Raw genomic sequence first — 24,966 nt, forward strand, 5'->3', positions numbered from 1 at the left:
ATTAGGAACGAGGGAGGGAAATTCCAATCTATGTGGGAGGTGGCTGATGTGTCAACAATAATTACTTCCTCAAAATCAAATCAACAGGACTGGGAGCAAATCTGACCGGAACAGAGTGTGTATGTGACTCTAAAGGAGTAAGGTGGAGGAGGAGTTTCACTGCTGCTGGAGGAGGTGAGGTGTAAACAAACATGATCCTGGGTTATTGAGGTGTTGGAGGCCGAGGTGCAGGCTCGGGCCGAACACATTACCTATTGATCTGTTTGATGTATAGGCAAGACCGGGGTAAGAATGAGGTCACTGTCACATCTGGAGCTTCAATTAACATCTGTCAAATGATTGATCAAAGAGGCAGCAGCAGTACATGAATCTGTCCAAAGCTCCACACTGTCACTGTTCATTCAAATCCACTTTCTCTGCTTAACTGGTTCTGTAGTGCCGGACCTGATGGGGTTCTTACAGGGCACGTTGCATTGATGGCACATTTGCAGCTGCAGCAATCAAGTGTGTGACATTTGCTAAAGCACAATCTTTCAAGCCATCTAGACAAGTGGTTCAGCAACCACGTCGGCTTTTCAGGAAACAAACCACTGTTCATTTGTGACACCTCATCACAGCGGATGGTGGTGTGTTTTGTGAGCAAGTGTCAACCATATTTGACAGGAGGTCGGAGCTGGGGAGGATATCCTTATCAGATCTGACTGAGGACAAACCGCGGTATCGTCTTGTCAATCACAAGTTAGCCACACTCTAAAGTCTGCAGCCTACTCTACCGTAACTGACTGAATGAACATCATGTTGTGTTGAAATAGACTCGAGTCCAGCAATTGAAAACATAAAGAAGCAATTGCATTTTTCATACACATGCATACAATCAACGGTCATGTGGGAAACCAGTGGAGTCGCCCCCTGCTGGCCATTAGAAAGAGTGCAGGTTTAAGGCACTTTGGCATTGGATTCAGTTCCCAGATCCGTGAGTTGTGTTCGTATTAACAGCCACAATAGCGTTGGATGGTAATGTTTACACCTTGTGTAGCAAAAACTAATATAGAGTCAGTTTTGAGTATTGTTTCCAGGTGTTTATCTGTCTTATTTTAGCGTGATACCACTGCAACGAAAGTTAATGGTTGCGTTAACTTTTGTTGATCGAGATCAAGATCCAAATGAAGGGAAAGTTTGAAAATGAGTCTAACACATCATTACGTACCCATAGGCCGGATAACATATGTATGTATTATATCTATTTTTATATTTATAGTCTTTTTTGATGCCCATCATGAGAGCATAGATATTTTTGTTCCAAGGTCAACAGTGGAAAAATGGTAAAATACATTTCACCCAATTAAATCTCACCTCCACACATAAGGTGAGTTTTCCAGGTGAAATGAAAAGCCTTATTAGGTTAGATAAAGACTGAATGAAATGCAGGGACTAAACAACAGTCGGCTCTGAGCCATGTGTCCGCAGACATCCTTCAGCATGGTTTATTATATTTGCCGTACGTGGAATGCTGAACATGAAACACCGTGACCTTGTGACGTAAGACGTGGCCATCTGTAAACAAACTGTGCTGCATCTCCTCCCCAGAGATACTCTGTGGGGCCTTATCTGATAGTGGGAGATAGCTCCGTGGATTAGAATGGATGAATCCTCATGGAGGAAGCCTCTGGGAATAAAAATGTTCTCAATGGGTTTGCTGTTCTCATGGCCTCGCAGTCAGAGGTTTTGGACCGTCGCTGACTTCTGGAGAGATAATGAAAATCTTTGGAAGCCTGCAGCAGACAGTCAAAAAGCCTTTCTCAGTGGACTGAGCTGACACTAGAACTCATTTACTTTGATTTTATGATACGGGGGCTTTTTATATTGCTGTATTAATATGTAATACCCACTTTTGCACCTTGGCTCGTCTGCACATTTGGCTCTAGGTTCTATATATGGCCCATTTATAGTGTACGCCGTGGTCATTAAACAGGATTAGCTGAACAGAGTCGTGCTATCAGTCAGTGACCTCTGTTGGCGAGTGTCTGCTAATGACTTCAGTTCCTTTCTTGCATCCTGACACAAACCTCAACAGGCTTCTTGCTCTCCATTTTCTTTTGTTCAACTCAAGTGAATATCAACAAGAAAGAAATGTGAAAGGGGTTGTGCTCTTCACTCCAGGTGTAATACTAATCAGGTGTGTGCACTCAGGCAGAAAAGTCCCATCTTAAAGAGAAAGGGTCTCTCACTGACGAAGGACAAAAGGGGCTGTTTAGATGCAAAAACAGGAAATGTATTGAGAGTGTCTGTAATCAATATTTTGACATCAACAAAAGACCACTTGTATGTGAAGAAAGGGTCGCTTTTAGTGCTACCATTTGGAGCTTGATAGCCTCTTTCTCAATGTTCAGTGACTTCAGGGTTGCAACTTGTGTTCAACAAACTGTTATTTGATCAAAATGTTCTTAAAAACCCCTGTACTCTACCTGATCAGAACCAAACATCGTGAAGACAAAGGGACTAGCTGGGGAAGTATTTAGAAGTTTAGAAACGAAAACTGACAAAAAAAAAAGTGAATATTGGATTTGGAATCATCAGGTGGACACAGACACGACTAAAGAAAATGAATGATTACGTTTCTCCATAAGTTGTCATATCAGCTTTAATTAGGTGACGATGACATGTTGTGTTAACAAATGATCTCTGATGCACCCAAGTGGCTTAAATCTGTTATTGCAGGTTTAAAAGGGGTGACTGACCGTCACCTGCAGAACTCAAAGTAGAGGACAAAAACCTAAAGTTAGAGACCTCCTAGTGGCCGAGAGGTTTTAAGCACCAACCATCCACCCGGTTTGATTGTGGGTCCAGTGTAATCCCAACATGATGTCACCCATTGTGTTTGTGCTTGATGTCGCCATCTTGTTTTTTTGGATGCAGAATTGACCATATCTGGCTGACAAGGTGGATCTTCATGTTCAATTGACGAAGATTTAAAACTAGAAATTGAGATTAAACTGATTTGGAAACTGTAATAATAAGTTGGATCGTTTTTTCATAAGCTTACATACATTATGACTTCTCTGTACGCTGCTCATGTCTTATACAGTCAGTGGTCTGAGTGGGAACCTTTGCATGTGACTCCAACCAAGTTTGTAGGTCACATATAAAGTTTCAGTTTAGAAGAGAGAGGTCAGCGACGTCAAGATGATGACCGAGCCTGAGGGAGTACACCGTGATGTTTGTCAAGGTCAAAGTCACCGTGTAACGTTGTTTTTGAACACATCTCTGCCTCAGCGGGGACAGAAAGAAAAAGTAAAAGCTAGGTCACGTCTGCTTTTCTTAACATATGCTGACTGCCGTTACGAAAGGTCAACACAAACACTCAAACCAAGACAAAGACATGTCCTCTGTCCTGAGGAACTTTTCTTGCATCCCTTCTGTTTCAAACTAAAAATGTGTTAACCATAACTTCCATTAACTGCACACATACGTTAACCTCTATATGTACCCAAACACTGATTATCTATAAACATTTATATATTGGCTTGATAAGAATTCTGTATTTTCAGTGTTTCATTTCGACCTTTTTAAAAGTATTTCCTTTGTTGCTGAAATAATCTAATGTTCCATCAGGTATTGATAAAGAAGATCTCTTCTAGATAGAGACTGCCATACAAAGATTTCCTTCACGCCACAGATGATTCTTTTTCTCGATGCAACGTCGCTCTCTGGTGGTGACTTCTTAAACTTCTCAATTATAAAGTTTGTTTCTTAATATACCTGTTTATCTTCAAAGTTCAGCTGTACATTTATATTCACAATATAAATATTTCATTTAAAGCAAATGATTATATTTCATGTAGGCCTATGGTGCCATGACAGTGGATTATAAGTGATATTGTGTCAATACTGTTGAATTCTTATCTGACTTATTTTTTTTTAAATAGACAGACATAATTAAGACAATCAAAGTCAAATCTCATATTTCAGTATTTATAGAGCTTCAAGACAAACTGATTGGCAGATGAATGCAAAATACCTTTATGATACACTACCATCAGGGAGCCACCAGAGGTCCATGTGTCGCTGCAGAAAGGGGCACTCAAAAATGATTTGTAACCTTCTCTGCACGAATTCACCGTATTACAAATGTCACAGCGCCAAAAGGAATTTTGTTGAATCTATAAATCACATGTATGAATATTATTAATGTTGTTTGCAAGTGCTAAAAAAACCATTCTCTGAATTATAAGTGAACCTTCCAGCACTCAATAAATAATTTGCCTTAATAATTTTGCCTTTAAAGTGTTTCACGTCTAATTCTAGTACACACGATTAATGTTTGTGTCACATTTAATACAAAGTCATGTTGAGTTAATGTGAATAAATCAAATAAGCTTAGTATGATTAGAAATAAATTAATGTAAACTTATACATTAACCTTGTGTTTTTATTCAATAATGACATATACACTTTGGGGGAACTTCTACATAAAATAATGTGTTATGCAAGTATTACACACAATAGTAATGCAACTGAAATGTGTTATTGTGTCTCCTGTAATAAATCACACATCTAGTTTATATAGATTGGCTCAACATGATAGAAAAACATTGCATTAAATGTGACTCTTTATTTAACATATTGTAGAATAATAATGATAATACTATTTAATATGTAATAAGAATATTTAAAGCAATCTTATGTAATGTTACTACACTGAAATAACAGTTTCAGAATCATGCTGATGGTTCAATGTCTTGTTATAGAGTGAATAGTGTCTCAGCCACTCCGCCCTACATCACTTGTTTCTGCACTATGTAACTTCAGAGGGAGTGTCGGATCAGTGTTACACATATGTTTACTTAAACCTACATGTTTCAACACATTATGTTGTTGTGACGTAATGAGTTTTGTTTGTAGTCAGCATCTACATTACATCTGACAAACTGTTACAGAGCTGGGAATTGTATTTACGACAGTGGCGTTGCACTCAGAAACTTTTGATATTTCTGATATTCATTTCTACATAATGTTGCTTTAACTTTTTGAGAGTTTTAAACTGAAATTCTCCCATGAATAATGAATATTGTGCCTTTAAAGCATTTAACTGTGTTTCATTTCGCAATTCAACTCAAGTAATGAACCCGTTACAATTTACTGACTTAATTTAATGACTTTAGCATGGATTTAAATGTGCTGTATGTTTATGTCTTAATATTATTAACCATTACTGACACCAGTTGCCAGAAGACAATACTTTCTGATTGTCAAAAACATCCTCTAAAATTATATTTGATCTAAATAGTGTCAAAAATCATAAATTGCATCATACTGATATAGATAGATAGATAGATAGATAGAATTACTTTAATGATCCCAGACTGGGAAATTATTTATTTATTTATTTATATGATCCCGGTATGAAATTGTACACTCAAATAGATTGGTGTTGGTTTGTTACTTTCTTTGAAAGTATCTTGCACATGTTTCAAAGGGCAGGATGTGGTGGTAAAATAAAATATTCACACCATTTCTGAGTCCAAGAGACAAGCAGACAGACCCGAGGAGTCATTTTGAAGCACGATGAAAAAAAAAATAAATCACACCTCACAGTCTCTGTGATTCTGAGGTGTGAAAACAAACCTGTTGGGAAATGTTCCTCCTTGCGTCACATTGACGAGAAAAAGTCCCTCCGGGGGTCAGAAGTCTGTCGGGTCGCTGAGGTCAAGGCTCCAGACGCTTGTTTTGCCAGTTTACTACACGATGCTTCCGTCGAAAAAAAAAAAGACAGAAACAGGAGTGGGAACCCTGGTTTAAAGGCGCCAAGCAATTAATTAATCAGATGGTATCCCATTTTTAAATCAAGCGACACGACAAGCCTGCGAGTTAAAGTGCTTCTTGTTACTTTTTCACAGGCCTCAGTTTGGATATCTGCTATCAGCGTAATCAATCTCATCACTTAATTTCCTTGTCCACAGTGTTTATGTGTTGTCTCCATTGAGCCTTGTCATTCCGCGGCTACAATAAACAACCTGTTGAGGCAGGGCCAAACTGTAAATACCAGAACATCTATTTGCAGTAAATCAGTGTTATTTACTACTCCGTTCACGCACCTTTGTTTCTGTGGAGGCGGCAGTGACGTGTTCAGGGAGTCAGATAAAGGGTATTTCTCACCAACGCTTTCCTGTTATTTTCCAGGGTCCTTTGTTTGGTTGCGAGGCCTCGGCCTGTCGGTTCTCAGGGGAACGAGAGGAACTTTCGGGCCCGAGCACTTATGAGCACAGACTGCCTCCCATACCTGTCTGTATCACTGTGTGTGTGTGTGTGTGTGTGTGTGTTTGTTTGTGTGTGCATGTGTGTGTCACCTTGTCCTTGGACTGAGGCGATACGTCCCTCCAGTGAATTCATGTCATTTTCTGGGACCTTCATCCCTTTGTGACAATGATGTGAACGTGCAGTGCGACGTAGAACAGGAAATTAAGATTTGTTGCACATCAATATCCCTTAATGTTGTGTTTTTAATTCATATTTACTGAAGTTAAACAACAAATGAGAGGAAGGGAAACAAGCTACATTACCTCAAAGTTTGATAATGCAGCTGAAACACAGATTTTAGGGTTTAAAGCGACAACAAAAAAAAAGGTATTTTCCTTGCAAAATTTTTTGATTTCAGCTCTTTAATTCCCTTTTTTGGGGGGGAAATTGCTTAAAATTATAACACGGATCATGAGTATAGAATAACACTTTCTCACTCATATTCATCTGTTATATATGTACAGAAAAGATCACCCTATTTCAAAGTTTGTCTCCGACACACTATTGTTTGATAGATGTTTAGGTGTCGAGCTTTCATTTAAATAATAATTGAGTAAAGCTGGACAGGAAGCGTCGTCCTCCACCTCCAAACAAGGGCATTTGTGTGTCACTGATAGATTCCCACTCCTTTTGGAGTGTCTCTCGCGTTTTAAATTCCCGTCCTGGGTAGACACAACAACAACAGGAAGAAGGGCCATTTTCACAGGTGTCAGGAAGCGCAGGAAATAAACAAGCTGAATACTGGAAAACATTTTGTCGTACCCGTTAGAGTCAGAGGTGAGGCTAATAAGAGATATTTTTAACCCTAGGGACGGGGTCGTTTTGCAACTCGGGCCAAAATGTTTAATGTGCTTTTAATTCTAATGCTGCTGGGTGACGTATTACAAGAGGACTCTGGAGAAAATTCATGTTCCTGTAATCAAGGGGTCACTTGTGATGTTAATGATGATGAATGACCTGAGGTTTAAAGGGGCTCTCTTCAACATTTTTTTTTTAAATTACATTTTACACGTATTAATCGCTTTTTTATTGGCAACATTTTACCTTCCTTATCTCTCTCAGTTGCCATACAAGCCTGTGGACGATGCGTTTGAGTTGTTCAATGCTGCCGGACTTTGGATTCTCTTTGTGAAGGACACGGCTCGGGTTTTCGATGACAGTCCTACTGATGTGGCTCTACGCACGTTCCCAAGCTGCTCGTTTCCGCTACGCTCACAGAGAGTAACAGCAGCTGATGTTAGTTTTGAAATGGGTGATAACAACATAAACTTGCAACCGACTTCCAAAACAGAACAGATGATCCACAGAGCCCCTTTAATCCTGATTTTTTTTTTTTATGTGCAATGATATAATTTGCAAAACTGCAATGATATAGAGTATTCAATTCCATTCTTCAACTAATTACAGACTATAAAGACAGTGTTTAAATGTATAAAACTTTTATGTTCAGAGAAGAAGAAAATATTATAGATGTATCTCAGAAAGATTTTTGGTGATCAGAACTCATTACTGCATGTATCTGTGATTAATAAACTTGATTCAAAGCACCCAGTAAACCTTATTACTGTATTTTAAAGAGTGGTCAACAATCAAAGGATCTGAGACTTGAATAAATTAAAGGCTGTCTTCCTCCTCTTGGTGAAACTTCACTACTTCTAAGCGCTTTCTTCAGTAAAATACGACTGGATACTGACAAATGTGAAGAATTTCAGTCTGCTTGCTCAGGGAGTTGATTTATTTCAGTTCTACTGTACAAGTTATAATCATCAGGGCTGAGAGAAAAGTTGAAAGACTTTAAGGAATGTTGGAAGGGAATTATTTCATATGCATTTTTTTTTTTCAAGAAAAAGGGCTTATGCAGTTGCTCAAAATTAAAAATCATTCTCTTTCCTGACTTTTCTCATCATGACTAGCGACAGATTTATAGGCAAAGCTGCAACTCTCCCATCAGTAACAATGTCCTTCATAAAGCCAGTAAACATCCTCATCGCTCTTCAGCTCTTCGATGCTATATGTGGTAAAAGCTTTTTTTTTTTTTTCCATTTCTGAGAAACGTCTTCTGCATGGGAACAAAGATTACTTTCCCATTTGTGGAAGCTGAGAAAGTAGGGCGTTCCGCGTATGAAGAGTCGAGGATGCCTGAAAGATTCTCAGCACTTTCTGCTCCACAGTCTGGATATTTCATGTCGTATCATCATGGGAAACCAGAATTCCTTCTACGCAGAAGACAGTCTATCTTGACTTCTTTTATACTGTTCAGAGATGCTTTCCTCGTCCTCTATAAATAAATACCGCTCATGCCATCCAGATAATAACAACGTCTCTTTTCCCCATCCGCGAGCTGTACGTTGGATGGCCGCTGCTCTTGGGGAGGGCTTGAATGCAACAAACTTTATCCACTGTATGATTGTATTTGATAAATAAAGATTCTTCTTCTTCTTCTTCTTCTTCTTCTTCTTTCACATCCTGGTAGAAATACTGTATGAAAGTCTTCTGTGCTCTTACTCAAAGTCAGACAGCATTTGATTTTTATCCATTGATCAACCAAAGACACCAGTCTCAGGGATGTTCTTCTCTACTCACTCACCTGGTGTATTCATTCACTTTTCCAGCACTGATGATAAATAACTTATAACTTATAGTTGATTAAATAACTTATAAATAACTTGTAACTTATAGTTGATTAAACTTTAGTGAATAGTAATTTCACTCTTAACAAACAGTGAAATGCTTTATGAACAGCCATCGTGCATTGTAAAATTGGAAATAACTAACTTTACAAGTGTTCAATAAATGGTTTTTGAAGCGTCTGACTGTTAGCAGTGAAATAACTCTTTTACATTATTATCATCACATGAACCATACGTTTACCAGTAATTAAGGTTGGTTATTATGAAGTGTTTCAGAGATTTGAAGCTCTGTCTGATAGACATCAGCCTCTACAGCATTTATACAACCATGCCTTAATGGTGAAGGGGCTTTATAGAAAAAGCATAGGAGAACTAGAAGAGTATCCTCGTGAGATGAAAAATTATCTTAAACTTTTTTTTTATCTGCTTACCACTGGTCACGTGAAACTTGAGCAAAAGACACATCCTCAGATTGATGTGAGAACTCACGTTTACAGTAACACAACAATACATTGAAGTACAAAGGGAAGACAGTGCTGGAGTGGCTTTGCCAGAAGTCTCATTTCTCTTTTGACTCACTTTTCATGTCTTCTGTCTGTGAAAAGTTCAGTTTTTGCAGGTTTAAAAGGAGTTTTTCCCACTTTTCTCAATAATTTGCACATTAGCAGGTGATGTTTGTATTTGTTCTGTGTCTTTAATCTCGCAGCTCATATACTTTTTGAGTTATGCAGAGAGATGTAGGTCACACAATCGACTGAATGGCATTTATGGACATCATCTTCTGTGCGCTACACTTATTCCAGAATCCATTAACATTTACCTTCAACTGCCAACAGTCATTCGTTATTATTAATGACCACATTATAAAACCATTCAACAGCGTTTTCTTAGGTTTTTTTTTTTTTTTTTAAATACTGCAGTATCTGTATCAAATGGTGCATTGCTAATTACATTCATAGATAATTAGGCAGCGAAAATCAAATGACAAAAGTCAGTGATAACTTTGGTTTAATTAAAGAGCATTCTTTACATTGGCTGGTGTCATATACATGATATTTTCCCAAGTGGGCTTTACATCTTTACAGTACAAATAAAATATCCATATGGAAAAAAACTGAATCAATGAAAAATATTGCTGTATCCAGTTTGAAAATAAATGCAAGGCCCTTTCGACGTGACATTAACTCTCATTTTCTCCACGATAATGCATGAAGGCACACTTAATGAGCGAATGGGAACAGACTGCGGGATCATTTTAACTAACTTACTGTATAAACAGATAAACAGAGACAGAGAGAATCTGGAAAGAATATCATAGTCTGCATATTTCATTAGAAAAGACGGCGACGATGGTGGTGAAGGACCAAATAAACGTTCCAAATGCCGTAAAAAAGTTTTTTTTGTTTCTCCATCGTTTAACATAATAAAATATATCTTTCAGTTCATTTTATAAGTTAATGCTACATTTACACTGAAGAGGTTCAGCCTGGTCAGCGCCTGTCAGCGAGGGATGAGCCTCTTCGGAGCCGTGGATCTGTCTGTGTGTGGGTCCGTGCTCTGGGCGGTGCTGACCTCTCCTGAGCCCACCTCGACCCCTGGAAACACAAAGAGGAATGACTCAATTTATCTCAATCACTTGATTTGGGAGGACATCTGACTGATGACACCAGCACTGAGCAATCTTCACGGTGGTGTTTACCTGCTTGCGGCTCATTCTTGAGGTTGCTGGCGATCTTGGCGAAGAATTTGAGGGTGAGGCAGGCTCCCGTCTCCCTGTCACAGATGCCACCTTTGCAGTTGCACGTCTTGCGGCACTCGACCCCGTAGGTCCCGTACAGGCAGTCTGTAAAGAGAGAAAACATTCATTTAGAGTAGTCTGAGCAAAGACAGGGGGGAATGACTGGATCTGGTATGGGCCCCAAATCACAGTGATCAAGAGACATGTGACAAATAGACACAAAAAAAAGCAAACTGATGAAAAACCCAAGCATCTAATGATCTAATCATCGAGTTAAATCATGATGCACACATCTGCTCATGCGCCTCTTAAACACTTACTTCCATGGCAATGATGCAACTGCTATCTGATGTGATAGTTCAATAAACACACCCTAAAACACTGTGATAACATGCTGCCTTTGGTGCAGCAGGGCATCAGATAGTCAGAATGCAGCCCACGGGCAGAAACAGCCCACCACAGGCGGATCTGAATGTTGCATGTGAACGCACCTTTGCAGATCCCGTATTCGTCCCCGTAATCGTCCTCGTCCTTGTAGAACTCGCAGAATAAGCCCGGTCCGCACTTCACCCCGTGCATCCCCGACACGGTGCGGTAGCAGTGCTCCCCTCTGCCCGCCGCACAGACCTGACAACAGCCGCAGTCGTCCAGGACGGTCCGTGCGCAGCGCTGCGTCCCGCCGCACCGCTCCGTGTTGCATCTGTCCGGGCAGTTCACCGCGTACTTGACATTGGCGCCCCACGCCTCGGCATCCCGCACCAGAAGTGAGGACAGCACAGTGATGAGGAGAAGAGACATGACTGGGATGCGGTCTGGAGGGGGGCCGCAGGCTGGAAGGCTGGCTGTCGGCTCGCTCGGATTCTTTTTCGGGGGAGAGCCGGAGAAGCGGAGCACCTCTGGAGGACTTGAGTGGAGTGACCTGCGGTTCATCAGGTTGTATGGTTATCAGGGATGAACAACTTTGTTTTGCACATGACTTGCCCTCGTCAATTTCCTCATTCCGGTGTTGTCGTCCTTTTTTTTTTTTTTTTTTTTTGTCAGTCAGGCCCCTTTTTTAGAGATCCGGCTTGGAAGTGGGATTTACTCTGGACCGCCATCCAGGAATTGAAATTCGTGTGACCTGATGTCATAAGTTATCTTTGGTTTGTTTTTGTGTTCGGCAGTGACGGAACCCCCTAAAACCAGCGGCTCTGTCGTGACTGGCTCAGCTTTGAAGGGTTTTATGTGAGGATGTTTTCACAATGTCCCATGACTGGAAGTCTTATTGACGATATAACACGATAAAAGATCAGCCAGTTTCAACTGAATCATACAAATAAAAACGTTAAAATGAAAGAGGTCATTTTCTTGAATTAAGGTTATGTAATGTTTTAAAGGGAAATTAATTATTTGATGTAACATCTCAAAAGTCGCAATGAGTCTTTTATCATATGATTAAACTTGTTTTTTTTTGTTTTTTTTAACAAGAAGGACTCAAGCTGTCTGAGGGGCAAAGAGGAAAAGAGGCCTACTCTATCACAGTGGAGGGGCCACACAGAGGGCCCTGCGTCACGTTTCCTGCACTGGATCAGCACATTTCATCATATTTTCTTCTCCAGGATGGAGCAGGCACTGGGCTGCACAATATACTAAACCAAAAATCATATCATCATAAGTATTCTGACAGTATTGTGCGGCCGTATGGTTGACAAAAGATGTGAATGATTATTTTTGTGTCACAATTTCAATTTTCACTAAAATAAACCCCCAATTTAAATCATGATGATGTTCCTTTTTTTATTTTTGTTTTATTTTAGCATTGCATATATATATATATCTATCTATCTATCTATATATATATCTATATATATATATATATATATATATGGAGGCTAGGACATCTCTGCAGCTGTCACACCTGCTATCACCAAGAACCTGCAGTTTCTTGTGATTTGACTATAATTGGATTAATTGTGCAGTCTTGGTAGGCTCTCTACCTGTAAGTGATTTGCACTTGGGCCTGGTTTGGGGGTGTATTGTATGCAGCAGAAACTAAAGAGACAGAGGGAACACTAGAGGCAGCAGTGTGTCTCTACAATCCTCCCACTCCTCCGCGACTACAAGGATGGATTATAAATCCGTCTGCTACTTCAGCACCACAGACAGCGCCATGAATTGATCAATACACATCCCAGTTAATGATATTTGGAGCCATGGGCCATAGATTCTAACTTGCACAAACCTCAGTCAGATAAAGAATTCAAAGGGGCTCAATGTAACAATTTGTAGTATTCAACATGTGTTAATAACTTTTTTATCGACCATATGTGAGCGGATTGAAACATGAGGTGAAACATGAGACCTCCTCTGTCTGTCTCGGTTGCTACAACCCCTTCTGTAGATTTGTTAAAGTTGTTTAATGCTGCCACATGGTGAATTTCTCTGTGAAGGACACGTGTCGGATTTCCTGCAACAGTCCAACAGATCTGGCTTTATGCACAAGTCTGCTAACATAACAAATGACTGGCTTCCACAACACAGAAAGTTCCATAGAGCCCCTTCAATGACTAAAGCAGTCTAGACTAACATATCTGGCTACAAGAAAAGGGGATGCAGGTTAAGAAGGAAGCATTCTGGTCATTTGCCCACAAGAGGGATTGCATTACCTGTTACCCCTCTCAAATCACCTATACTGACTTGAACGACACCATAAAGGGCACTTCCTCACAAAAGCTTGCAAATTGCACCAGGGCTCGTGTAACGTGTGACCACATTTCAACCAACCATTAGTTTCCGGAGTGTTTAAAGTTTCTGAGAGAAGTCTGTCCTGTATTGGTGTTGATGTTTTTTTTATTTGTTGTCTTCCTTTTTAAAATGTTGTCACTTCAAAGACAAGTAAAGATGTTCTACATCTTTTCCCAATGAACTGATAAGGTTATGCGTCAAAAATATAAGGCATAAAATTGACAAGCAGGCCTAAATAAAACACACAAACTGGCTACAAATGACACCAAATTGGAGCTGCTATAGTGGGAATTAAAAAAAATCGAGCATTGTAGTTCTAGAGTTGGGACTATCAGAAGATCTTCTTTGAAATAATCAAGATCTAAGTAGAAGAGGCTGACATTTTCTGTCTTTTAGGTTAAAAAAACACTGGGTCCTACATTTCCCACAATGCACTGCTCCCTCCAAAGCCACAGAGGACATTAAAGGGATAGTTCAGGTCTTTCAATGTGGGGTTGACACTTATCCCTTGTGAGTTTGTTACCTGCAGTAGATGACCGTCAACTCTCTTCTTGTGTGGAGAAGCAGTGTGTTGCACTGGGAGGAAGCTTTATACAGCTGAAACTGTACCAGCAACAATGTGTATTTTAGCCACATGTACGTCTACCTAATATATGTGTATATGTTTAAGTGTACACTATGTTTTTAGCTCAACTTTACTTGAACTTCTGTTTTGACACAAGCAGAATGCAGTGTCAAAGCAAAAGGCTGTCTGACGGCAACATAATTCGCCAAAAATGTTAAAACATAGAGTACACTGAAGAAGATATTTTAGGTGGCTAAAATATGTATTGCTGCTAGTACGCTGCTTCTCCACAGACTCTTAGGTAAAAAAACAACTATGTCCTACATTTCCCACAATGCAATGCTCTCTCTGCGGCCACAGAGGACATTTAAAGGATAGTTTATGAGGTACTTATCCCTGGTGAGTGTGTTACCTGCAGTGGATGACCGTCAGCTCTCCTGACCGTCATCTACTGCAGGTATTAGAACCTCATACAACCCCATATCAAGAGACCTGAACTATCACTTTAAGCATATTTTTTTTCACGAGCTGAGTGGTATCAAAGTATCTCAGCCGTGTGCAGAATAAGTGGAATACCCCTTTAAATAGCCTGGCCTGTTCTGTTCCTGTATTCTGTGCAGAAGCACTTAATATCAATAAAAAAAGAGAAGCTTTTAGATTCTGTGTTACTCTCTGGTTATTTGCAAAACAGTAAACACACACTAGACTGCGTTCAATCTGAAAATAGAAGAAAAATAAAAGATATATGACTAAAAACACAAAAAAACAAAACATGACAGCCACCACTCCTGGACACAAGATGGCGGCACCGGCTGCCAGCAGTGACGAGAACGTAAACCCGACGAAGAAGAAGAGGAAAGAGGAGAAGGTTGATATGATATTCACGTCCAAGGGAGACCTCACTGGGACGGGACAGGTAACGCAAACCATTTATCTGCGGGTTGTTTTTTTTTTTTTTTAGAGCCAAGGTAACTTACCAGTCTGCCGTCTGTGTTATCTTCATGATATTCACCTGAACGTATCGACTCGACGCCGACGAGCCGCGGGAGTGTTTTGCTGAGAGCTGTCAGCCGACAAGCGGAGGGGCTTGGTCGGGTTTTTTGACAGCCATGGAAGCAGACTAGCAACTGCACTGCAGCCAGCGTTAGCTCAGCTGTCACCGCAGATGCAGAATAATATTACCGGTGTTTGTGAATGACACGGCGGAGACTGTGTTTTAAATTCACATATCTGGCTGTTTATGTCTGCGTAGCTTAACGGCTTCAATGGTTAGAATTCGCTAACGTTTTTCTAACGTCTGAGAGGAAAAACCACATCAACGTTAATGCTACGAAATGTTGACAGACGCTTTTCTAGTAAGAAGACGGATAGCACGGCCGGATAATGTCGTTTATTGTGTCTTTTAATTCAATTACCCTGTCGGTTAACGTCGTTAGCTTGAATGTCCAAGTCAATGTCTAACTTCTGACAACATGACATTGTCGGTGGTCTGTAACGGTCTGACGGTAGCTCACTGCCTTCTTCTTCCTTCTGCAGCTCAAGATAACTAACGTTAAGCTGTCAGACATTATGCAGCTCGTATTAAGACACATACACAGCCATTTAATATCACCAGGTCAGTACTGACATGAGCAGATAACTCATTTATTCAACAGTCATCTGCTGTGTGCATCCATTGTCTGCCTGCTTATTGTGGTGGAGTGTTGTTGTGGCAACATAAAGCGTCCTGTGGCCCGGCGAGTTCCTCCAGCTCAGTTTTGGATGGCACCCATGGGAGATGTAGCCTCAGGGGCCCCCCTCCCATCAGAGAGCCAACAAAGGGACCCCCAGGTGCTTGAAACACCTTGACTTGGCTTACGTCAAGTTGAAGCAGGATGGCAGATAGGTCCTCCCCAACAGCCGAGCTTCTCATTGTCCTCTAGACTCAGGCCAGCTGTATTCCATCAAAGAAAAAAATCTTGGCCACATAAATGATCGTTATTTAATTAACCGATAAGAACTTGTGATACCAGGTCTGCACGATTGATTGATATATGATAAATATTGCAATATGGCTAAATGCTAGGGCTTGGCAATACAAAGATATAATATCGTAATCGTGATATGAGACTATATATTGTCTTAGATTTTGGTTAACGTTGATTTGTGTTTTTTCCTGGTTTTAAAGGCTGCATTACGGTAAAGCGATGTCATTTTCTGAATTTACCAGTCTGTTCTGCATGTTGTAGTGCTTGTCCTTACCCACTTAGTCATTATATCCACATTACTAATGACTATTTATCTGTCATTGTGTTAATGATTTGTGAAAAAAATTAATTGTCACCCCTGTCCTCACAGCAGAGAGGGTATTTGTCTCCCAGTTGTAGCATTAATGGAGTGTTTTTGAGGGGATTTATAAAATGTCGGGATGTAGCCTATTAATATTGCGATATAATTTTCATGCCATCCCTTTTAAACAGCATGATAATGAGGTGTTGTAGTACTGCAGATATGAGCTGGTCTGCAAATCTTGTTCTCCAGATGTAAGAAAACATGTGTGTTTGGTTGAGACCCCATCAGATGTCACACCATTATGATTTTAATAGTTATTTTTTGTGAAGACTGCATCACAGTCTTCTCAGTGATTGTAAATCAAATCAAAAACACTACACTTACTTGGGCTGATTACAGTAACCAGCCACCTGTATTGTGACAACTGTGACAAATTCCAGGCCACACTTTAAACCTGTGTTGATAGATTTATTAAAAAATGTCAACGTTTCTGTCACAAAGACCTTTCTCAAGACATCATGTTGTACAGTCTTAAAATAGAAGACAGCGTGTCTAAGAAAAGGTCTTTTTGACCTTGTTTAATAAATCTATTAACACAGAGGTGATAAGTGCGCATGGTTATTTAATATTTTTCTCTTAAATTAGATTTTTTGCTGTGTTTGATTCCCTGCACCACTAAAGGAGATAAACCAAGAGGTGTACGTGTTGCCTTCAATTCACTTTACTTTAAGATGTGAGCCAGTTTTACTGTCGCTGTTCACTTAAATTGGCTTGTCTTCTGATTACACATGCGGCTGCATGTCTTCAATGTCAATTACTGACATTGGGTTTTGGTATATGAATGTTTCCATCATAAGCCTCGAGGACTGCAAATGAGCCCAGTCATGAACCTTTTTGCTTTTATTTTATTTTATATAGCTCACTGGCAAGTTTCTGGGACATTTGGCCCAATTTGTTATCTGTAATCACTAACAGGTAGTTAGCTATGTTTTTTTGTGTGTACAGTTTATTGTAAATACCCCAGATGAACTGATACTGGTGAATTGTGGTTCCAGTGTTTTTGTCCTACAATCCCTTATAGTTTCAGAGATTATTGCGCCTCATGGTAGTTGCTTGCAGTGGTTGTCTGACCGAAGAGCCTATTACTATATCAATGCTTGCTGTTATTTTTGGCCAGAGTGGAAACCATATAGCCCTACAGGCCTCAGGCAAGGCAGGAGAGATGAGGCTCCGTGACTGTGTGTACTATGGTCAAAGAAGTGGCATGCTCACATGTTTAGCAGCTTCTTGTTAGCTTTCTATCACACATTTTAAACCAAGAAGGAGTCTCAGCCTTGACCAAAGACTATGTAGATTTCTTTATCAAACAGCAGATTTACCAGTAAGTTTAACACTGCCTTAGTTGTTGTTAAATCTACTCTTTTATGCACTTTAGTAGGATGAATGTGCTTTACCATGGAAATGTCATGCAAGTGTTATTCCCATGAATCACCCAATAAGGTATGAATGCTAACTAGCATATTGTGACTGTCATGGCACAAGACTATCACATTTAACCTTCAGTATGGATTATGTGGTTTTGAAAGAGTCCACCCAACAAACCCTTGTATGATTAACTAAATGCAAAATGGGATATCCAAAATCTGTAGTTCTTTGTTCCAGGAAAGCTTTTCCTGTGAATGTGTATGATTTCCACTCAATAGCAACAGCAGACTAGCTCTTTATTTCTTCAGAAAGCAGACTAAAAATGCAGACAGACAGTCAGACAGGCAGTCAGACAGACTCGGGGTTAGGTGGAGCCCCAGTGGTCTTTACATAGGATTGTATTTCAGAGCATCAGGTGACCAACTTGGAGACGCTCGCTATGATTACTTCATTTTGACTGAGACGGAGGATATGAATGAATTAGCAAGGGGGATCAGCTTATTATCACTCATGTGCCTAATCTCTCAAAACAGGTTTCACTCTTTGACTGACCCTATTATGAAGCTAATAATAATAAACCGAATCAATCCCTCTACATTGTGTGGCATTACAGCTTGTGAGACAAAAGTCTCCCTCATTATTAGTGTGGGTGTGTTGATTAGCTGTTATAGAATCATAGGGTGAGCTGACCTATTTCAGCAATACCCACTGGGTTTATGCCACTAGCCCGGATGTAATGTATATTGGAGAAGTGCCAACACTGGGGAGAAACCTGACACCTTTACACTGAATTTGCTTGGCAGGAAAACGCATTAGAGGATTGGCTCCCAGCAGCAAATGTTGTCTGTAAAATGATAATGATGAGAAATGACATGGGAATAAAAATAAGCCATTTCATTATGTAAATCAAGTGTTGAGAAGTGGTACGTGTGAATTTTTAAATATTTCCCCGCTCTGTTTTTCAGGTGTACATCCGACTTTAGATAATGCCCAGACATGGTGCCTTGTCAGACCCATGTGTTGCTGAAGTGGCAGGAGCACTTCAATAGCTCCTGGGCGGCTGAAGACAGTGTACAAACAGCAAGGAGGCATGGAGCTGCTGCGCTCTACAACAAGCTCCTTCACAACAAGGAAGTGGTGACTCTAGCTCAACCTGTTCAAGAGCTCGTCGGCCCACGCCTGCCAGACTTCGAGTGTGAGTCCAGTGCCTCGGCGGAGAAGGAAGAGTACCTGTCATCCCTGCTTCACAGCCAGCGATGGCTGGCTCACCGCATGCTGACGCAAACCTCCTACACCTTGGGCCTCCATCACAGGCTGGTAGTTCTCCAAAGGATCTACTACGCACTTCACAGCAAATACCATGACAAATTCCGCGTGCAGCTACCCTCCCAGTCCACAGACAGTGGCACTGAATGTGGGCAACTTGAGCTGGCCTCAGAGCCCTGCCTGCCAGTGGGAACATCCAAAGTAAAGTCAGGTACAGATGTTTTGATCGAGATGGGTGTGAGGACAGGTTTGAGTCTACTCTTCTCGTTACTGCAGCAGAACTGGAGATATGCAGCCTCAGTGCATCCGGAGTCGGTACTTTGCAATGACGTGCTCGCCACGGCATCCTCGGTACTGACGTCTCTGCCACCGCTCTCTCTGGCCAATGAGAATAAGATCCCATCAGTCGGGCTGGACTGCCTGGCCCAGGTGGCTGACTTCCTGAAGAAGACATCAGTGAGCAGCGGGACCGGTGGGGCAGACCCGACCGGTCGGAGGCTAGCGCTGGAGCTGCTACTCGGCCTGGCCATGCAGAGAGGCTCTCTAAAGTTTCTGCTGGAGTGGGTAGAGGTAGCCTTGGCTGCTTCCATGTCCTCACCCACCTCTTCACTGTCTTCCTCCTCCTCACTGAGCCCCCAGCAATCATCTGGTGTAGGCTTTGATGTGATCCATCAAACGCTTTTCCAAATGAGGCAATATTCGGTATGTTATTTGTTCTTCAAATTTGAAAAAAAAAAAAGAATTGTGTCTGTTGTTTCCCTCCAGTTTCGAATAACCTTCCTTTGACTTTATATGTCATTAACTACTAGCTATTTATCCATCACTGTTGTTTACACCACTGGTGTCTGTTACCTGTGTACTAGTTTTACTCTTCTTTGTCCTTATATAATATGGTAATTTGGATGAATCTGTATTTGGGACCATAACATGGCATCACCTGGAGAAATCACCCCTATTCTGATTGTATGGCCAACTCTTATTTCTTAACAGAGCTTCATAAAGAAAGGCAATCGATAGCCTTTCAGAAGGTCAGATATGTTGACAACTCACTGTGAGTTGCTCTCTACCCATTAAGATTGTCTGTGTGGTTGTTCTGCTCTGCCTTGCTATGTTACTTAATTGTAAGTAATTTTGCATTAATGCATTTCCATTGGCAGTGATAAATGAGGCCCATTGTCTGGAAAGCAGGAAAATGGCTCTCCATCCCTGCTGCAGGCTGTCGGCCTCATCTGAAGCTCCGAGTGATGCATTAGTGTGCAGATAAGGATTAAGATTGAGTCAGTCTCACTGCCCTCTCTTGATATGTGTATTGAGTCATCCTGTGGCGGGCTAATCAGTTTTGCAATATTTCTTCCTCAATTGACAACCATGGCTGTGTATTGCCAACAGCATTGTGACAGATTTTTTCCTGTTTCCTACATATCATTTTAAACAGAAAGCCCCAAGGAATCACACAAGTTTCTGCATCTAAGGACTAGGATTTTTTTAAAACATTTTCGTCTTTCTTGACTTCGCCTTCTGCCTTATGATGCCGTGACATATAACTAAAGCAATTCATGTTGTGATATTTACCGCTGGTTTAAAAAAATATGGGTGCATGAAATTGTTTGCATCTATGTTGAAGGCTAAAGATAAGTCTTTTTTCCAGGGTTTCCGTGGGGACTCCGTTAATACTCAGGTGCTGAAGAAGGACGCAGATGGACTTTGTCGTCTCTCCCAGGCAGCTCTCTGCCTGTTTGAGGAGGTAAAAGAGATTGTAGTCACATGCTCACATACACATAAAATATAGCCACTATTAGGAACTTTTATGCTTTGTGGTTACTGACTTTAATCCTCCCTTTTCACAGATTTGTAATCTAGCATCCTACTGCCTGTGCTCCTGCAGCACTGAGGCAGCAGCTCCTGGCACAGAAAGCGACACAGTCATGGTGTATGTGTGGGGCAGTAACAGCAGCCACCAGCTGGCAGAGGGAACCCTGGAGAAAATCCTGCTGCCAAAGCTGACTCAGGGCTTTAGTGATGCTCAAATGGTATGGCTATGCATGAAAATAAGGACCAACATTTTTACCATCTTTCAGGTTTACTTACATTTGTACTTAATTCATTATCATTATTATGGTTTAGAATATACAGAGGAGTAAAGAATACATAAAAATGTGAAGAAGGATAGAAATTTCACCTTTTAAACACCTATAACAGAATCACTGCAATCTGTTGTATTGACTTCCGAACACGTGGGTGGGAAGAATTGATAATGTGCCAGAAAATAAAGCCTTTATTTTTTTTAAGATGTATTTTTTGAATTGTACTGTTCTGCTGCTTTACATCTCACCCTTTAATGTCCTTACTTGTATCCATTTTGCTATCTTCTTTTAGATTGAGGCAGGCCAGTACTGTACCTTCTCCGTATCTGCAGATGGCTCAGTGAAAGCTTGTGGAAAAGGCAGCTATGGCCGGCTGGGGCTGGGGGACTCCAACAACCAGTCCATGCCCAAGAAACTTGTGCTGGAGCCACACAGGAACATGAAGAAGGTGTCCTCCTCCAAGGGCTCTGATGGTCACACTTTGGCCATCACTGTAGAGGGAGAGGTAAGAAGTTAAAACCACCACTGCTACATGTTTTTTTTTTACATATTTTATTTTTCAAATTTTTCACTTCCACGTGTGAGGGAAATTGTAACAGATAGCAGCAAGTCTTTACTTTCTCCATTATTCCTATCAGGTGTTCAGCTGGGGTGATGGAGAATATGGGAAACTGGGCCATGGCAACAGTGCAACACAGAAATACCCCAAAATCATACAAGGACCGCTGCTGGGCAAAGTAAGTAAGCAAGCAGAAAACCCTGTTTTTGGGAGGGAAGATGGATTCAAAATTTACCATGAGAATGCCATATGATTTAACATAATCTATCACATATTAATGTGTCTCCGGCAGGTTGTTGTTTGTGTGTCTGCTGGCTACAGACACAGTGCCGCTGTGACGAATGACGGAGAGCTTTACACCTGGGGGGAAGGTGACTTTGGCAGACTTGGTATGTATTTTTTTCTCAAGTCGCTTGTGCTTATTTGTCTCAACAATTTCGGTGAAATCCCTCCTCTGGTATGTAAGCAACAACTGATTCTATTCCTCCTCTGTGCAGGTCACAGTGACAGTCAGAGTCGAAACATGCCCACACTGGTAAAGGACATCAGTGGTGTGGGGCAGGTGGCCTGCGGCAGCTCCCACACCATTGCTGTGGCGCAAGATGGACGCACTGTGTGGTCCTTTGGAGGAGGAGATAATGGTACGTTGACAAGTGACATACAATTTAATTGAAGCCCATACTGCAATGGCTGTGTTTACAGGTAGGCTTTTGTTATTACAGAATATGAAAAATTGCTTGAGCAAGAATCTGATTTCAAGGATATAACTCCCACTTTGTTTATTTTTAAACCAACGCTGGGACTCATACATGACTCACCCTTGCAGGTAAACTAGGTCATGGAGACACCAATCGTGTGTATCGCCCCAAGGTCATAGAGGCCCTACATGGATTCATCATCAGGAAAGTGTGTGCTGGCAGCCAGTCATCTCTGGCCCTTACCTCTGCAGGACAGGTGAGATTCAGCGTTTTGGATCTGACATGAATCACAGATGATCACCAAATGATGCACCTGCAGCTCTTTGACAAAACTGATCAGCCCACCAGAAGCAGGGAAAATGTCAAACAAACTTTTAACTAAGCTAACTCAATGTTCTGTTTGTGGAAAAATGTATTTTGAAAAAGCACATTAACATTACCTTATACGTAGATAAAAAAAGGAGGAGATAGATATGTTTTTACAATAATTAATACATTTGTGTTTAATCTTATTTATTCAGGTGTTTGCATGGGGCTGTGGCTCGTGTTTAGGATGTGGCTCCTCTGAAACCACCTCTCTGAGACCCAGGTTTATAGAAGACCTGAGTATCACCAAGATCATTGATATCTCATGTGGAGACAGCCACTGTCTGGCTCTGTCCCATGGTAAGAGACCCTCAGCAGTTAACAGACAGTTATTCAGATCATTTGCGACCTTGCTTTCAGATTGTTTTCCTTAATTTGGTGTATAAGTTTGTTAAGGGGCTACTGAGAGTTCGACTGTGCGTTGTTTTACCTTTTATCAGAGAATGAAGTGTATGCTTGGGGGAACAACACCATGGGCCAGTGTGGGCAAGGCCACACTTCCACACCGATTACCAAACCGAAGAAAGTGCTTGGTCTGGAGGGGGTATCGATCCAGCAAATTACTGCAGGCACTTCCCACAGCCTGGCTTGGACTGCAGTTCCAACCGACAGGTAAAACCTCGTCTTGTTTGAAACCAATTTGTCAGCCAAGTGTCAGTCCACTCAGTAAGCAAAGTCTGCTTATTTGTAATGGTTGTGTCCTCTTTGTATTGTTAAGATCACTCTATTCCTCTACAACATAAACATATCTCTGTGGCGTTTCTGTGTTGCAGCTTTTCAGTGCTCAGCTTTATTTTAAACTGCTGAACTGTTATTTTCTCATCCCCTGTCATATTTGTGGGTCTATCTACTATATCAGTCCTGACACATATGTGCTTTTTTCAGGCAACTGGTGGCCTGGCACAGGCCCTTCTGTGTCGATTTGGAAGAGAGTACTTTCACCTACCTACGCAACTTCTTAGAAAGTTACTGCGATGGCATCGGCAATGACACACCCCCTGCCCCGTTCTTATCTAAAAGGTATGACATCAAATTATCACAGCACTCAATCAGATTATACTGTATAACTTCTTACAGAAGATTTTTATGTTATGACCCCTGTTTAAAACTTTGTTCAGAATAGAATCACCTGCAGAAAATGTTGTGTTTGGCCCCTTGAACTTGTTGCATAACCACTAACAGGAGGACACGTTTACTTCCTACACACTCACTTCCCCTCCGATCTACTCAATAGACATGCCTAATCCTCTGTGTGTGTGTGTATTCCTCAGGGACCACCATCAGTTTCTCTTGCTGTGCATGAAGCTGCTGTCCATCCACTTGTCCTTGGCTCATGCGGGGGGTACTGGTGCTATGGTTCTGGGAGCTCAGGGCAGGCCCCTCAGAAACCTGCTCTTCAGGCTCATAGATACCAACATGCCAGACTCCATACAGCAGGTACACTTTACAGTCTGTCTGGATTATAAGTGTAAAATTGAATGAGTCCATGTTTGCAAATTTCAAGCTATTTATTGCTTGCAGTAAATGCTAACCCTCGCTATCCACGTGTCCTCTCATGTTGTGTTGATACCTCAGGCGGTTCTGAACACGCTGTCCATTGGTGCGTCCCTGTTGCTGCCTCCACTGAGGGAACGGACAGAACTGCTCCTGTCCCTCCTTCCTCAGGGCCCTCAGAGCTTAAATGTCCTCTCCAAAGGACAGGTATGGGGAAATCTTTTGTGCCATTTCAAAAATTGCCTATGCGTACATGTAGTAGTACTAGTTATGGTGCTTTTTGTGCTTTTGTGTCTCAATACATTCATTAGTCAGAAGTGTGTTTTCATGAAAAATGTTGTCAAAAACAAAGGAGATAAAGGCTGAGACAATTAAGTTAAACAGCCGTGGAAAAGTATTCTGCCTTACCTCATTTTAAATACGACTCTGATCGAGATAGTTGGCTAGAACATGGTTGAAGCTTGTGCCAACTTTGAGCGTTGCTAGGCAATATGTGTTGAAGACTGCTTGGATGCGAAAATGTGTTTCCTCTTGTTAACCTCACATTTAAATGATCAAATACCAGACAATTCTCTCCTCGTCTCTTCTTGTTCAAAGCGTCTGCAGTTAGACATGGTCCTCAGCAGCCTACAGGATCAGAGCCATGTAGCTTCTCTACTAGGTTACAGCAATTTTGGGGAGGTGACAGCCCTGGGACCCCCTCTGACACCAGCTATGACCGTCCGGCCACCCTCTTCATCCAGCTCTATTGACGCCTATGACCCTCTGCACTTGGCAGAAGTGCTGCTCAGAACCCTGCTCCTCAGTATTGGTTTTTACACGGTATGAAAAAGAGGACCCTGTATGTAT

The 24,966-nt window shown here is 41.2% G+C and overlaps 2 protein-coding genes and 1 long non-coding RNA gene across 15 annotated transcripts in view; 2 read left to right on the top strand and 1 right to left on the bottom strand.

Annotated features, from left to right (window-relative positions):
- Positions 1-9,918: 9,918 nt before the first annotated feature.
- Positions 9,919-15,378, bottom strand: esm1 (endothelial cell-specific molecule 1). The gene is made up of 4 exons (XM_030435164.1): positions 14,932-15,378; positions 11,157-11,584; positions 10,627-10,770; positions 9,919-10,522 (listed from the first exon to the last, which is right to left on the bottom strand). The coding sequence occupies exons 1-4, from the start codon at positions 14,955-14,957 to the stop codon at positions 10,428-10,430; spliced, it is 693 nt and encodes a 230-aa protein (XP_030291024.1). The 5' UTR covers positions 14,958-15,378; the 3' UTR covers positions 9,919-10,427.
- On the top strand, positions 11,574-12,427 carry LOC115592443 (uncharacterized). The gene is made up of 2 exons (XR_003986146.1): positions 11,574-11,889; positions 12,133-12,427. It is a non-coding gene; the product is annotated as an uncharacterized LOC115592443 (long non-coding RNA).
- Positions 14,733-24,966, top strand: part of LOC115592441 (probable E3 ubiquitin-protein ligase HERC1) — a 41,895-nt gene continuing 31,661 nt past the window's right edge. For 11 of the 13 annotated variants that reach the window (XM_030435150.1, XM_030435154.1, XM_030435156.1 and 8 more), the window contains exons 1-15: positions 14,733-14,870; positions 18,616-19,618; positions 20,565-20,660; positions 20,764-20,946; positions 21,293-21,505; positions 21,639-21,737; positions 21,852-21,948; positions 22,057-22,200; positions 22,386-22,513; positions 22,779-22,923; positions 23,064-23,235; positions 23,509-23,643; positions 23,895-24,060; positions 24,199-24,324; positions 24,715-24,939. In XM_030435150.1, coding sequence (XP_030291010.1) covers positions 18,647-19,618; positions 20,565-20,660; positions 20,764-20,946; positions 21,293-21,505; positions 21,639-21,737; positions 21,852-21,948; positions 22,057-22,200; positions 22,386-22,513; positions 22,779-22,923; positions 23,064-23,235; positions 23,509-23,643; positions 23,895-24,060; positions 24,199-24,324; positions 24,715-24,939 — 2,901 coding nt within the window. In that variant the 5' untranslated portion in view covers positions 14,733-14,870; positions 18,616-18,646. The other 2 variants (XM_030435151.1, XM_030435152.1) reach the window with 2 other exon arrangements.

The sequence above is a fragment of the Sparus aurata genome, chromosome 12 (assembly GCF_900880675.1).
Source record: "Sparus aurata chromosome 12, fSpaAur1.1, whole genome shotgun sequence".
NCBI lineage: Eukaryota > Metazoa > Chordata > Actinopteri > Spariformes > Sparidae > Sparus > Sparus aurata.